The sequence below is a fragment of the Dermacentor albipictus genome, chromosome 3, assembly GCF_038994185.2.
Source record: "Dermacentor albipictus isolate Rhodes 1998 colony chromosome 3, USDA_Dalb.pri_finalv2, whole genome shotgun sequence".
Lineage (NCBI taxonomy): Eukaryota > Metazoa > Arthropoda > Arachnida > Ixodida > Ixodidae > Dermacentor > Dermacentor albipictus.
This window is the reverse complement of record NC_091823.1, coordinates 38,833,159-38,849,276: the sequence shown is the minus strand read 5'-3', so window position 1 is coordinate 38,849,276 and position 16,118 is coordinate 38,833,159. Positions and strand designations below refer to the sequence as shown.

At 46.4% G+C, this 16,118-nt stretch overlaps 1 protein-coding gene across 3 annotated transcripts in view; it reads left to right on the top strand.

The window, feature by feature from the left end:
• The window catches only part of LOC135902594 (dachshund homolog 2-like), a 255,132-nt gene extending 239,529 nt beyond the window's left edge, over positions 1 to 15,603 (top strand). For all 3 annotated transcript variants that reach the window (XM_065432786.2, XM_065432788.2, XM_065432787.2), the window contains one exon: positions 13,904 to 15,603. In XM_065432786.2, coding sequence (XP_065288858.2) covers positions 13,904 to 13,929 — 26 coding nt within the window. In that variant the 3' untranslated portion in view covers positions 13,930 to 15,603. The remainder of the gene's footprint in view (positions 1 to 13,903) is intronic.
• The last annotated feature ends 515 nt before the right edge of the window (positions 15,604 to 16,118 follow it).

Genomic DNA, 16,118 nt, shown 5'->3' with positions numbered 1-16,118 from the left:
ACACGCGTTCCTGAAAATGTTAAAATGACCTTCAAGAGTCCAGCATTGACGGTGGTTTTTTTATTTGACTTTCGAGTTTCTCCTGCGACAGCTAGCCCCAGTAGTTATACATCATAAAAAAGAAAGAAAATAAATTAAACGTGTCATTGCCATATGGTGCATAAGTAAAAGAATGCAAATACGGTCATGTTCTATTAGTTGGCTCCATTACAAATATTATTGCGATTTTTTTTCTACATCTCATGCCATTGAAAGCAAGCTGACCTCAATCAGCGACTGTAGTTTCGATGTGTGTCTGGAGAATGAACCAGCACAATCATTGTCTCTTTCGTTTGTTTCTTGCTTTCTTTCTTTAGTGTATTTAAGAAGAGGATGGTGCCTATGTGTGGCACCGGCTACTCCTCTTTTCTTAGGTGATAGTTATCGTCGGAAAGTTGTCAACGATCATCAAACTGGACAAATAAATACGTGAACGAAAATTCACATACTAAGTCTCAGTACTGCAATATAAATAAATGATCGCGCACCAGAAGAGTTCACATAGCATAAATACAACATCGAAATGTTCACACGTAACACATGAGTTCACACAGCATAAATGTTCACAAAACGAAGATGTTCACGCAGAAGATGTTGAACACGTGAATGCCGCACTCTAAATGCAACAAATACAAATGCCACATGAACACGAAGACACAATGAGCATGTAATTAAGTGTGCCTGTTAATAATAACAATGCGAGCAATAACTATTGTATGACAGTATTTTTGTGATATTTTTCATTCCTCCAAAATTGTACTAAGGCGCACGCAGCGATGGTCGGACGTTTTTTTATTGGCTGTGTACCTAAAGTTATTCCTAAGAATAGTGGCCGTCTAGCCAAGCCATGTAGATTTTTCGAGAGGGTCTTTCGGGGAGCATAGTGATTTTTACAGTGTAGAAGAAGGTGTTCTATGTCTTCTTCAGCCTCTTCACATGAACATGTAGCACGGTTAGTTTTTCTTATCCTATACAGGAAGCTTTTAGTACAGGCAGCGCCTAGTCGAAGCCTATGAACTGTTTTTTCAACCGATCAACTAATTATAAACGGAATATTGAATTCTATTCCAGGATATATATTATATTATTGAGAGTTCTGACGATCATTTATGAACCAAGTTTCCTTGGACAATCTACCGCATTGTTTGTTCAATAGACATCGCGCATCACTACGCTAGAGGAACAAGTGATAATTCATTCTCTTGATGTGCTGCACGTGCCCTGTGATCAGCTGTTACATTTCCTACAATTTCAAAGTGACTTGGAATCCACTGGAAAGTTATGTCGTGTTATGCAAGTTATGTCGCTCTTTCGCTATAGCGTATGTCTTCTGTATTTCGTATGTGAACGTGCTTTTGGCTTTACTTAAACTGATTTCATTTAAGCGCATCAATGAGGCTTGTGAGTCACTCAGAATTACCCAGCGAAGTGGTTCTAACTGCTGGCATATGTAACGTAAAGCAGAAAGTACTGCAGAGAGTTTTGCCGTTGGGGACGTTGTAAATTGGCAAAGCTTATAAGCTCTTTTTCTCTTGGTAGGCAGGTATATAAAATGCAGATACAGAGCTTTGTTTCCAGCATGATCCATTCGTATACACGTGAATGCGATCTACATACTTAATGCAAAGATGTGATAATGCTCTGTCGCAACTACGCGCATATCACATTGGCGACCTACTCAAGGAATTGAAGTGACTATTTCTTTCTTTCTTTCTTTCTTTCTTTCTTTCTTTCTTTCTTTCTTTCTTTCTTTCTTTCTTTCTTTCTTTCTTTCTTTCTTTCTTTCTTTCTTTCTTCTCATCCCTTAATCCCCTTACCTCTATGCTGCGTAGCAGACTGGATGCGCCATCTGGTTAACCTCCCTACCTTTCCTTCCCCTTTATCACTCTGTTAGTTACTCCCTAATTCTATGTGTTATTTTTTTGCGCTTCAACACTTCGAGCACTTTTATTCGGAACAAGATAAATGCGTATATCGATGCGATCTTGTAATGACAAAGTAACTATGGGGGCGAAATGCGAAAATGCCCATGTACTTAGATTTAGGTGCACGTTAAAGAACCCCAGGCGGTCGAAATTTCCGGAGTCCTCCACTACGGCGTGCCTCATAATCAGAAAGTGACTTTGGCACGTAAAACCCCATAATTTAATGGCAGAGTAACAGCTGATAATAAAGGTCACGTGCCCTATAACGGCCATTCTTGGGAGCTGCCACGTAATTAGAACGCGCCAGGTTGATCTCCCTTCATTTTGTAAAGTGATGCCCATTTATAATATAAGTTACTTTATTTTCTATAAGGTACTTTCTTTTTAACTTAAAGCGCTGTTTACATTGCTTTGGTCACCACTCATTTAATTCGATTGTTTGTCCATGCAGGCTTTCTTTAATGCTTGAAGGCAAAAGGGAAACTTTAGTCCTTCAACCTGTCTATACCTTTAGCTGAATAAGCTCTGGCACAATTTAGTGTTTCTTATCTGCCGAATTCGGAACTCTCTATACATTTTGTGCGCGACATGCGGCATAAAATTTGGATGACGCGTAAGCTTCACCTTTAAGAGTGTAGCGCAACAGCATTCAAAGATCCCAGACCACGTCTCACCCTTCCCGGCAACTGCAGCTTATGTTTACCAAGAAACGCTGGCGGCAAACGCTATGCACGAAGGCGAGCTTTCTGGTAGAAACGCGGCCTCTGGCGTGGGCCACTATGCGGCGGAGGTGAGCGCCACCTTGGTGTGTTGCAAGGAACCGGGCGTGCCGCTTTATGGCCTTTGAGATTTGCGCGCGCCATCATAGAGCGGCCATGGCGGCTCTATGAATAGCAGAAACGCTGAAAAAGGGGTTTGTGTTTTGAGTGTCCGCGTAACTGAATTATGTTTTCACGCATATTCAAATTACAGTCCAACGCTATCGTGTTTGTATGGTGCGTATAAGTCGTACTTTACGATTTTTCTGACGTATTTTACCTTAAGAAATTCAATTAGTTCGGTAATTTCCTGGCGCTACATGGAGAGCTCGCGTATGCGTGGTTCGAAATTATTTTTGCCGGAACGGTGGTTGACGCCGGACGAGGGGCCTTGAACGCGGTCGCGTTAATATTGTCTGCACGCATCAAAATTGTAGGCTAATAATGTGTGTTTTTTAGCTGCACCAAATTTTTAAAATATTGCCTTTGGCAGATAGCACAATTCTAACCCTAGATCTAAATTACTCGATGAGGCAGCCATTACTTCTGCGAGAAATCAAAATTTTCAATTCAATTAGTAGCGTAAGCACGCTAATTATCTTTTTAATTAATTACTTTACCCCACATATTTCAATCTACGAATTATAGCCGCTGAGTTCGCACGGCGTATCCACGTGGAACGAATTCCGTGGTATTAATTTTCAAGAGGAAAGACAGGGAGGTTAACCAGAGATTATCTCCGGTTGCCTACGCTGTACTGGGGGAGGGGTAAGGGGATGCAATAGGTAAGAGAGAAAAGGATTTAAAGAAATTAAGAAGAAAAGAAAAAGAAACTACACAGACACGCACGTACATACATATTGTTTCTGTGGGCGCTGTCACGCAGCCCGCAAAGGCGTTCCTAGTATTATGCAGTGTCACCGTACAATCCTGCGTCACACAGTGAAGTCACAATCTGTCAGAAATTCCAGTGTCTTTTAAATACCGCAGCAGAGCCTTCATAGCCGATCGCGCTGATGTTCGCGTAGGCCAGTTTCCAAGGATCTTGTTTTCTGTCATTGGGCGCTTGTCCAGTTTGTCCAGGGTCGCTGAGAGAAATGCTCTTTGCGGGTTGAAACGAGAGCACTGACAAAGAAGGTGCGCGATTGTTTCATTGCACCCGCATAAGTCACAAAGTGGGCTATTGGACGTTCAAAGTGTGCGGCGAACTTCATAGGCGCTCCATTTACTTCTTTATGAAACGGCTGTTTTATGCATTCAAGCACAAAAGTAACTGGAACACCAATGCAATTCAACGGATATTTTGAAAATTATTATATTGGAACTGGCGATGTCCAGATAATTCGTTCCAAGCGGATACGCCGTGCGAACTCAGCGGCTAGAATTCGTAGATTGAAATATATGGCGTAAAGTATTTAAGTAAAAAGTAAATTAGCGTAATTACATTTATTATTCAATTGAACACTATGATTTCTCGTAGAAGTATTGGCCGCCTCATCGAGTAATTTAGCTCAAGGGTTAGAATTGCGCTATTTGCCATAGGCAATGTTTAAAAAATTTGGTGCAGCTAAAAATGAAACGCCCTGTAGAATGCTGTGTTGGATGAGAAGAAGGCCGTGCAAGCGCTATTGCGCTTTTTACGATCTACCAGCCTGTGTGAACGACTTTAACTGGAACGCCTTTTGTGTGTGCGCCTCCATGTGTGCGTGTCTTTTTTTTTCCCCCTTTTTTTAGCGTTTTCCTCTGCCATCTTTCCTAACCCCTATCCCCCATCCCCAGTGCAGGGTAGCAAACCGGAGACTCATATCTGGTTAACCTCCCTGCCTTTCCTCTTCATTCTCTCTCTCTTTGGATGGGATTTTGTCATTTTATAACCAACCCCAATTTAATCAACTGAAACCTTTTTTATAAAGTTCTTACATAAGCGCAGTCATCACATACGCATTTATTGCTGTGTTAACCGGCATAACACCGGAGTGCTGGCGAACAGTCTTCCTGCAGCTGAAAAATGTTAGTGCTGGCTTCGCCTGTTGCACTTTTGTGCAAGGAGAAGCACGCTTTCCGGTAGCACGCAGTGTCGAAGATTAACTGTCGTGCGGATCATTTCTGTGACTAAACAATACAATGAAATACGAAGCAATTGATGTGGGTTCTATATTTCTGTAGCGTGCTGTGAGTTGTTAGAGACTACATGTATAACACTACGTCTTGCAGTGCTCAACCGTACGCTGTCGGCGTGCGCATTCAACGGCCCTGTCACTTCATTTCGCACTTAATCTCGGATTCCGCACTGGAGTCGAACTTTGCACGTATTATATGAGTTTTGCGAAACTAAGCACGCGAGTTCGTAATAGATATCCTTGTCCCGCGCTGATACAGACGCACCGACGTTAAAACAGGGCGCAATGTGCCGTTCGATCTCCTAGTGGCAAGCATGCCTATCTGCTAATCGTAGTCGTGATCGTGATCCCTTCAAGAATGAAATATTATTCACAGAGTAATTGAGCATCACTGACAGTGCTCGCTGTGGGAAGTTAAAAGGAAAGTGTATAAACATAAAACTAAAAACTATCGCTCTCTTCAAAAACTACCATCCGCGTTGGGTGCCGATGTCAAATGTAAGCGTGTGTAGTAAATGCGATATCATTACGCGCTGGTCAAATCCCTTCGAGCAAATTTATGTGAAAAAAATGAGTGCAAGAAAAAAAACAGTTTTGCACCGAAGGGTTTCTCTCCGTATTTCGTCATGTATCAAGACCCGTTGTCTTGGGTACTGTACAAGTATGTACACCTCCCACGAGGCATCTTTCGTAAATGTCATGGCAGTACACGAGTGGTTCAAGTGTCTGGCGGTTGATGTGAATGTTAAATCTCGATGAGGTGGAAGGTGTCCTTTTCTTTAGAGCTCTCGCTTTTTAACTTACACACACCCTCGGTGAACCACGGAGAGCTATTTCTCTGTTTGGAAGTACTTTGCCACCAATTCACGCTGCTATGACAGTGAAGAAAAGTACCAAGTGTCAAATAAAGGAGGGAAAGGAAGTCTTCACCACTTTCGTGCGCCCTCTGTTCGGGCAAAAAATCTGATCCCGTTGCTCCCGGGAAACTTCACCTCAGTTTTCACACTCCTCGCTTGCGCCATACAAGCTCGCGCACGACTTTTCCCTAATGTATTCCCACTCCGGTGCTATGGTACTGAGCTTCCGACACGTACAAAATAAACGGAAGCAAAGGAGAAAGAAAACGAATAAATAAAAGGGAGAGGTAGAGAGAGTTTCGACTCCCACTGCCGCCACCGAACCAAGTTTCCTTCCCTTAATATGAGACTCCTTCCACGTATTTTCCTGTCCCCGCATAACGCGCCCATCCGCTGGCTGGCTCGCTCGCTGTAGACTGCGTGCCTTTGCTTCTCGCGCGCTCTCCTTGCCTTTCTTATCCTTGGCGCACGCGCGCGCCAGTCGCGCTTTCGTTTCTCATTTCTTTTGCGCGTGTGGTTCTAGACGCCTTCGCGTGCTGGCTGTTTTGGCCGGTCCCTGTTCTGCATAGAGCTGTTCGGCTGAAAGTGCGCGTGAGGGAGGGTGCCGGGCGGAAGAGAGATCCTACGGCGTCTGTGCAGCGCGGAGCCCATTTCCCGCTGTTCGATCACTCGAGCGATCATTAATCATTCGCCCAGCCAGGGACGGAAAGGGGAAAAAAAGGATAGAAAAAAAGGAGAGAGGAACTGGGAAAGCGGAGTGCATGCGTGTGGGTGTACTGCGCACAAACAAAGGGTGAAAGACTAAGAAAATACAGAGAAAGACCACCGCCGACGTCCGAAATGAGTGGGGACGAAAAGGAAAAAAAGCAAGAAGAAGCGGGCGGCTGGCGTCGTCGGCGTTAGCGTCGGAAGCGTCAACACGGCCAGACGCACACACATTAAGCGTAAAGGAAGGGTGGTATGCCCGACTGAGGAAAGGGAGCGATTTGGAGCGACTAAACAGGGAAAAGGAAAATAAATTATAAAAAAAGGAGTGAAAGGTTCGCGACGAGGAATTCGCTTGCGCCTATTCTCCTTTTGTCCTGCTCTTTTAGTTTTGCGTTTTCTTTATGTGGTTCCTAGCTGCAGAAACGTCTTCCGTTCTCGTCTCTTGCGCCACGGAGACTTGTTTGGGAGCGTTGCGTCACCGACGGCTGTTTCTTGTTTGCTGATGCTGCCGTTACGCTGACAAAAGCACGAGAAAGGAAAACGATCGAAAACAAGCCGCGGATGAGTAGAGTATACTGCTGATGTTGGAGACAGGCGGTTCTGGCTCTTAGAGGGGCGTGAATGTCATCGTTTAGCCTGAAGGGGTGTTTGGTTTTCAAGTTCATGACGTTTCCGCATATTTCTTTGCTCCGTTGGGCTTGTCTTGCATACTCTATTAAATTACAACACTCGAAATGTAGGTGCCGAAAGTCCCATTTGGTGGGCACATAAATCATTTTTCGGAGTTGTAGGAATAAAGGCTTAATGATATAGGTATATCATTAAAACTTCTTTCTGGGCGAGTTGGTGCATACTTGACATAAAAATTGTTACAGCGCAATCACATGCAACCACAAAGTATGAAGGACGGGACACAGGCGCTGTGTCCCGTCCTTCATACTTTGTGGTTGCATGTGATTGCGCTGTAACAATTTTTATGTCATACATATAGGTATAATATGAGCGACAACTCTACTTTGTGTGCAACAAAGCTAAGGCAGCAGCAGGAAGAAGATTGAGAAATCATTTGAGAAATGCTCGTTTAATGGCTACTTTTCAGGATGAAAGACTTGTTGTATTGCATAGCTCCAAAGCTGGTGCATTCCCGGCGCTTAATTATTGGAAGTGAGCTGTAGAGAGAAAGAAACAGAACGATAAGTAAGGATAGGTGCCCTACATTGCGGCTGAGAGAAGCGGGAAGAAAAGAAAAAAAAAAGGCAAGAGGCTAAGAAGTCACGTACGAGCACACACAACAGCATTCACTATACACTGAGAGTTGCAGTCACTAGTGAGCACACTCAGCTTAATTCCAATGTTCTAACGTTGAGTAACTAAAAAATGTACATGGAAATGCTTGACGCTAGTGCAAAATGTACCAAAACGCGTTTAACACAATGTCGCCACCAAGAGAAGCAGGCCACAATAACTGTAACGCTAGTAGCATCTTGTCCTTAATATTTTTCCTCATTATGTCAACTCGCAATACGGCACAGGAGTAAAGTGAGTGGAGACGTGGACTCTTTCATCATTGGTTATGCGTCCAGCGATGAAAGTTTGGTGGTCGGCTGTAGTAGAAGGCCACGCGGTGAAGATGGCAGGTGCAATTCGTGGGAAGGCCCGAACAAGTTCAAATAATTCTGCTTCCATAATTGGGCTGAGATAGAAAGGGCAGTGGTCTGAGGCCTTTGTGAAAGCTCATCCGTCGCGGATAGCTGATGTAACAGGGGTATTCACAAAAATACTCCGGGGGTATCAGAGCTGTGACCTTAAAAAAGCCCTGCGGTGACTTGCTATACGTGACGTCTTACAAGTGAGTTAGCCCTATCAGAAATCGCATCCACGGACAAGAATCTTGCAATCCAGGTGCAGGCCGCACAATTTTTTTCCGAGCTTGCTGTACTGTCCTCATTACAATCGAACATCGCATTCATAGTTAAGTTGTCGAGGCGATGGAGCTGTTCATTCCGGAATACGTTTGTGCTATCTTGTGGAGGGCATCTAGTACGAGGCTGCATGCGCATGAGCTGTGAATATCTGCCAGTTGAGCAAGCAGAGTGAGAAAGCTCGCACAGATCGCATCCTAGAGATGACACCCACTCGCGTAGCTGATATAGAACTGCGCACAGAGAAGGCATGCTTTCGTTTCACGGCTGACAACTGCCGAGGTTTCCGGTAACTCGCAGTGTCGTGGAAACGGAGATGCTGCTCAGGGTGCACAGTAAACAGCGATAATGTTAGCTGTGCGGTGGTGCGCCAATCTTTCGGCACGTGCTTACATGCGAGCTCTCAAATCATAGTGGTCTCCAGCAGGTGACGCACCGGGACGCACTGTTTCCGTGCTCTAGACGAATCTGACGGGGTCTGGGCACTTGGTAAAGATCGTTTTCCTTTTCCACAGTCATTTTCATGAGTTGCTACCTGCGTTTTGTGCTTCAGTATGCGTGCCTGCTTGGTTCTGTACGCGCAGTAAGGCGTCAGGGGACCATTCGTCCCGAGCAGTTACGCTGTTTCAGCTTTTCATTTTGATTCTGCCATTATTGACTCGATGCAAAAAAGGCCTCTTCGCTCGTTTAGAAAGACAGTCAAAGCCTCCGGGGGCTAAGCTTGCGTTAGACTGGGAAGGGTGCTCACGCATGCAGTGCCATCACCGGCGGGCCCCACTCGAACGCCCTATAGGCCTGTGCCCTATAGCCTAAGAAAGAGGCCCTGGCGGCGAGATAAACTCGGCCGAGAGAGGGCGACACCTCCGCTGTCCCCCGTGATGAATGGGTTGATGGATGGTGCGCTCGGCGGAGAAGCCGAACCGCCGCTGACTTGCTCAGTGTTGCCAGCAGCGACGATCAAGAGGTTTTCTCTTTCTGAAACGAAACGAACCTGACCCGAGAAAACTGCAGATGTAAAGAACAAAAGCGCACCTCTATTGCGCCTGCATGCCTGCTAGCTGTACGGGAGGGTGCGCCGTCAGGAGCGCTCAGGGAGATTATGACCTGAGAGCGAATAAAGAGAGCGCATGCGCATGCGTGTCCGGGTTTCGGTGAGCGGAGAGTCACTGAAGCACAGAGGGGGGTAAATGCACCGAACGAAGAAAACAAGTGTGCAGCTCGCCTTTTTGGATCCTTGCATGGCAATGAGATGATGCATCGCGGATTCCTGTCCCCTCTCTGTTTTCGTTTATGGACGGAATAGAATGAGAGCGAACTGTTCGAACAAGTGTCCGGGTGGGACAAGCTTCGTTCGTAGGCACGTGACAGTGTGAACACGCGTGAACCTAGATCCCACTATTTACTTAACAAAATTTGGCCTAGATAGCTATGAAACGGCAGTAAGGTGATTTTGTTTTTAGGGTCCGCTTTGATGTTGCCAGTGTAAAGAAATCAAGAGAAGTTATAAAGAATTGGAACCAGGATCGGAACCTATTTGATAGCCTACATACGAGGAGGAGGAGAAAGAGGCGTCATAAAACCTAACAAAATTGCTAGGCTATATAGCGTATACGAAGCGCTGTCACATATAGTAAAGCCTCCATATCGAGGCCGTCTTACTGGCTACCGAGAACTCTAAAGAAAAGACTCGAAGGATCTCCTTTGTATTTCAACCGTATACCACCCTTAATTGTATCTCCTATATAAGATCACTTATGTTTCTCAAATAAATCTACCGTGAAAAAAAATTCTAGTCTGCTAGTTCTTGCAATATAGCTAGCAGATTTTCTTTATTGCAATTTCAGCCTCCACTTAGCTTTTACTTGTCTTCGTTGGAGCACGCTCAGCGTTACGCACAAATAAAGCACTTTGACTCGAGTGCATTGGTGTAGCGTTTGCCCTCCGGCTATCAACGCAGTCGCTCCTAAGAAGACCGTTAACAGCGTCGCTCGTAACTCGTCGGGTGACCAGTTTGGTGCACTAAAGCGAGCGTGGAAGAGCTACACGCGCCGCCACCGCGTCAAGCTCTCGGTATTGTGTGCTCGATATCGTGCGCCCGGAATCCGCGCGAGATGCGTATACCGAATTTCCTTTTGTCTTGGCGAGGCCGTCGACGCCAACGCATTTTTCTTCCAGATGCGCTCAGCTGGGTCTGGTACACGACACGCGCAGAGCGAGCGCTGATAGAAAACAAGGGTGAAGAGAGAGTGAGTGAAAAAAAAAACGAAGACTGAGGCCTAACAGGGAGCCGAGAAAACAAAATCGTCTGCTCCTCCAAGCGTTCCGGAGTAAATTGCCCAAGCAGACGACGCAGCCTGTGCTTTCGCTAAAACAAAAGAAGGCCCCCTCCCACCGTTTTGGGGAGCAAAAAGAACTTCTCGGCACGCTACACCCGCCACCCCTCGCTGGCGCGGCCGCTGTGTGCGGGGCATTAAGTCTTTCCTAACGATGACGCCGTCGAAATAGCAGAAGCGCGTGGATAACTGCGCGTTAAGCAGCTGCGGAAATGCACGCTGCAGGCGGCGGTGGCGGAGAGCGTGGCGGAAAGTGGAACAGGAAAAGTAAAAAGAAAAATAATAATAAAAAAGTATGTGGAGGAGTCGGACGTAAGCGCATATAGGCCGCCGGTTTCGAGCTAATTGTTTTGTTTCCCCCGTAACACAATCGCTAATTGTGTTTTTAAGAAGGGTGCTGAGGGGAGGAGGGGGCGCAGAGCAGAAGCGCCCCGGAAAGTCGCGGCAACGGCCTCGCTTGAATTGGAAAAGGAGAAACGAAGAAGAAGCAAATAGAATTGCGTGGGGCGTGCGCTCGAGCAAGATGAAGAACTGCAGCGTGCAGGGCATCGTCGTTTCAATACGCATGACGTAGCAGCTCGGTTAGTTTATTTATGTGCTTATTCTTTTGTGCGCGTTTGCTTTGGGCCGATGTTTAGAGAGAGTACGAAGGAAGGCCTTCGGGCACGAGCACGGTCATGCGTGAAGTGGTTGTTACCGCTTTTAGTTGTTTTAGCTGTCCTCTCTAAATCGAATTAATAGTCCCTAATTGGGACTCGTGGAAACGCTTGGTACAAAGGGAACTTTGTACTGCTGCTGCTGTTAAAAACGGACGACATTGTCGGACTACTAGCTGTTCAGCAATCACTTTGCATTGTGATTATGCCTTTAATGTGGTGGTGCTACAGGAACAACGACACAGCGGCATTGTACCGATTCTGAAGAGGTACGCGTGCCGAAGCTATAGTGTGACAATGACGCAGTGTACAGTAATGTAATACACACTAGACTGTTAAGGAGAGCCGTTACTGTAACTCCTGATCAGTCACGGTCTTCTGCAATCAGCAACTCTATACTATAATGTCGCACCAATTAATTAATGGTATCAGCACAATACTGAATAGTTTGCGTCAAGCAGTGGCATTTCAGTACGTTCCCAACTACGGCAATGGACTTAGACACGTGCATGCATAGGATTGCGACGCCTGCCCAGCTTCCGACGTTCTGAAAGCGTGCAAATTCAAGACATTTCCAACTCGTTTGGAATATGCGGAGTCATTAATTCTAAAGGCAGCCCCAACGCAAGCGCCAACGACGGCTCTAATCATAAGCAATGTAGCTTTCAGGATTCAGACTCAGAATACACATTTCATGAAGTTTAGACACCGGAATGGTTACCTCCCTTTGGTAATCCCCACCCGTTCACAACAGCATCATCTCATTTCTTCAAGTTAACCATTGCGAGATCTATGGCTTCAGGTTTTCGGGAGAGCACATGCTTGTCTACAAGCCGTTCTCTCGGACGACCAAAATGGGCGTCCGTTCTGCCTGAGATACCTGCCTGCGCTTCTGGCTGGGGAAACGTTCACGCGGAACCGCTATGAATTTGGGTTTATACGACGCATCTCTGTGCAAACGGGCTCAATGGCTCTCGGTCCCAGGTCTCGATGGCCGGCAGATTTTCTCGCACCAACTGTGAATCACTGCTGCTCAACCCACTCCCCCCCCTAATGGGACGGCACGCACGCATACGGGGCGAATGCCGCGCCGGGAAGGAGTTTTTCGCGCCAAAACTCGCCGAATCGGCGCCGCAGAACGGGCGTGTTTGTAACGACGCTGAGATTGGAAAGCGATCCCCCGCGCTTTTCGCGCCATATAACCCGCGCGCTTACATCGCCTGCGAAGAAACCGCGCGCGCTCGGCACGAACCACTCTTCAAAACGACTGGCGCCGCCAGAATCGACGACGGTGCGCGGCTCTTACCTGCAGGTTTAATGGCACTCGCCGTTGGATTAAGAGAGACGCCGTGTTGCTGACGGCTAATTACGAGAAATGCATCGTTCGGGTTCACCGGGAAGTCTCCCGCTTTCTGCAAAACAGCTCGCTGACTGCCGGCGGTGGCGGCTTCGCTTCGAAAGTGGTTTAAAAAGCGCGGGTTCTTTTGCGGTGAACTGCCGGCGTTTCGCGGCATTTTTTTTCCCCGCCCCCTCCGTCGACATCGTAAAGAGTGCCTCGCGTGGTCAGTGGCCAGTGAAAGACGCATTTTTCAAGTTTTACTCCCGGTCCCTACGCGAACACGTCGTTGTATTTATAAACTCATTACGGGCAGTCTGCTTAAAATGCCTTTATTCTCCAAATGATGCGGTGTGCCATGTTTTGCACTTGCTAGCGGTATTTTGTTCCTTTTTTTCCCCTCTCCTTAATTACTGTCTGCTGCGCGTATTCCGTGCATCCGAAATTGCTCAGAAGGGAAAAGTTTCGGAGGAAACAAATTAACCATGGCTACCGAGGTATCCGCTTTATGTAGATATGAAATTTACAGAGTTTTGGTACTTGTTATAAGAATCTGCAGGTTTATCATCATGGCGCCTCAGAATTAGTAAGATGCTTACACTATTCGACAGGTATTGTTTAACAAAAAATTGATGAAAGAAGGAAAATTCTGGGGGCTATAGAGGGATCTTCTAAATTCAGCATTCGCTGTATGTTGACTTGCTCCTGTAGCCAGAGCGGATTTCATCAAAGTAGTTGTACAGCAGCCGCACATATCAAAACCATAATCTGTTTGCATAGCCCCATGCTATCTACCCCATGACGAACACCTCATCGGGCTGTTCAACACCCTACCACGTTCTGTGTACTGTTCCTTAACACAATAGAGCTCAGTGACTGATTGTATAGTCTATATGTGTGTACCTACGGATGGACGCGCCCTCCGTATTTTGTGTTCTTTCTTTCTTTCTTTCTTTCTTTCTTTCTTTCTTTCTTTCTTTCTTTCTTTCTTTCTTTCTTTCTTTCTTTCTTTCTTTCTTTCTTTCTTTCGGTCTCTTGATCTCATTCCGCCTGCGTTGCAAACTGGGTATGCTTCTGGCTGACCTCTCTCGTTGCGCTCTCGGGCTCTCCTTCCCTTTTCTCACTCTATCTCTCATGTGTGGTGTAAACACTTGATCAGTAATCCGAATGCTTTCACTGACAGAGCGGTGTTATATACTACACGAACTAACCCGTCGCTCTCTGTTTGTTCTATCCCCTTTCCCTGCAGCCGAGTCCACGACGCCGATCGGCTAGACCGAGGTCACCTTTGCCTCCCCTTGCGCGCATCATCTTTTTCCCTTCTCGCATCTCTCCGAGACCTGCAGTCCCCGAACCCGCCCTGACCGGAGCCCGGTCAAGCCCCGTGAACTCCTACACGCAGCCAGCGAGAGGGCGCCACTGGAACACTCGAGCTGTGCGCGGTGACTACGCTTAACAGACCGTTCACATAGCTCTGCGGTGCCGCGTGTGCTTCGGGAACGTGCGTCGACGATCGAACGCTGCGTCAACGTTCGCGGTCACCGTGTCGACCTCCGGCTGGCTTAGTGAACGAGCAGCGCCGTGGTGCGGCGGTGGTCCTTGCGTGTACATACAATGCCACCACGTCACTACTCGGAGGTACCCTGTGTGTTGTCTCCCCTGGTCGAGTCATGAACTGTTTTATTCCCTGGCACTGCGTTTTTGTCATGCTTCGTTTCTTCTTTATTACTGAGCCTCCTTCTTTTAAAACAGATTCCTCGATCATGCCGTTTTTGCAAATCTCCACTGCAGGTGATCTCTCGTGACAGTTTCTCTTTAAGCACTTGGTCATAAGGGTTATTTAATTCAGGCTAGAGCCTCACTGTGCAAGGAGCGCGCATGTGTATCGGTTCGGCAATATCTGTTCTGAAGCTCGTATGACTACTCACAGAGGGCGCAACAGCTTGCAAACTACGTAGGAAAATTTTCGACAAATTGTGCCAGTACTGCGAAGTGGAGCCTACGAAAGGTTTTGCAAAAGTCACATACATAAAAAAAAACCTTCTCTTCATCTTCTTCACTCATCGAGTCGACGAAATGACAGCTCCACGCACTCCTTGACACATAACTTTTTGTTGTATTCTACCTTGTCATTTATATGTGGACATCATATATATCACTTCTGACTTTGGCTCTATGGTGTTTCGTCCTTCGCCTTCCAAAAGCGCTTGCGTTTCGCGTTATTTATGTTTGGTGTTAACCGATATATTGAAAGAGAAAGCGTTGTCGCACTGTTTATGAAGTTTTCGCGTGTGTGTTTATGTGCGTGCGCGAGTGTTGTGCGGTGTGCCCGGTTGAGAAGAAAAAGAATTGTACGCTATCATCTCCTCCTCATCGTTTTCAGATCAGACAGGAGGTGCCGGTTTTACGAATCCAACGACTGAGTGTGTGTTCTTCCCCCTCCCAACTTCCTTCCCTTTCTTCTTGTTTTTCGTAAATGCGCCGGTGTCGGAAGATCCGGCTCACGCGTGTGTTCCACTCATGCGCGTTTGTAAACAGAAGGAAACTAAGACCCCTTACGAAACCTCGAAGTCTGTTGGTAGATAAACGACAGGCAATGAAATACATAAATCGTTGCGGTACCGCAAACCTGCTTTCGGAGAGCTCGAGACAGTTTTCACTGTTTCACCAGAGCAAGGCCGCCACGCCCACCCCCAGTGTCATCGCTTTTTTTTTTAATTTGTTGCGGAGTAGAGCGCAATTGTACGACACCGTACGTAATGCGACAAGCTATAGCGTTACTGAGGACTTGTACATTCTGCTCATGTTGACGTGTTCGAGGAACTGTGTGATTACGTCGCTTGGAACACTGTTGTTGTAGCGGCTGACCTAGTTGTGTTCAACTGTGTGAACAGCACCCATGTTCTTTTTCTCTTTAATATCTGAGCAAATGTGATGCTTTTATTGACATGTCTGTGGGTCGTTGTACACTCTTCTTACTTCTTTTGAAATTTTCTTCGCGGTAAAATCCACGCTTGCTCCAGAACCCAGAAGCAGCTCTTTCGACGCACTTGTATGACTTCAGGAGTGCACGGCAATTCCTGCAACCATAACAACGCTGCAAACGTCATTTTAAGTACGTCGTTTCTCTTCTCTTTCTTTTTTGGTAAAGCAGGCTGTACATCGCGCGTTAAATATGTAAAGACCTCCACTCTTAATGGAGCACTCCAGCCCAAGTTCGTCAGACCGGCGGCTGCCAGCTTTCGTTGGCGGCAAGATCAGCATACAGCGCTTCACATGATACGAAGGTAAATTTCAGAGCCTCGAAATATAAAAAAAAACAGTGTATGTATACGGAGCGAATAAAAAGAGCACCATATTTTCCGCCATATAAGCCAAAAAGCCCCTAAACTCCTATGTTAGCTGAGAACCAGTACGTGGAGCAAATTTGGCGGCTCGATAACTCGAAGCAAAACCTCGCATTA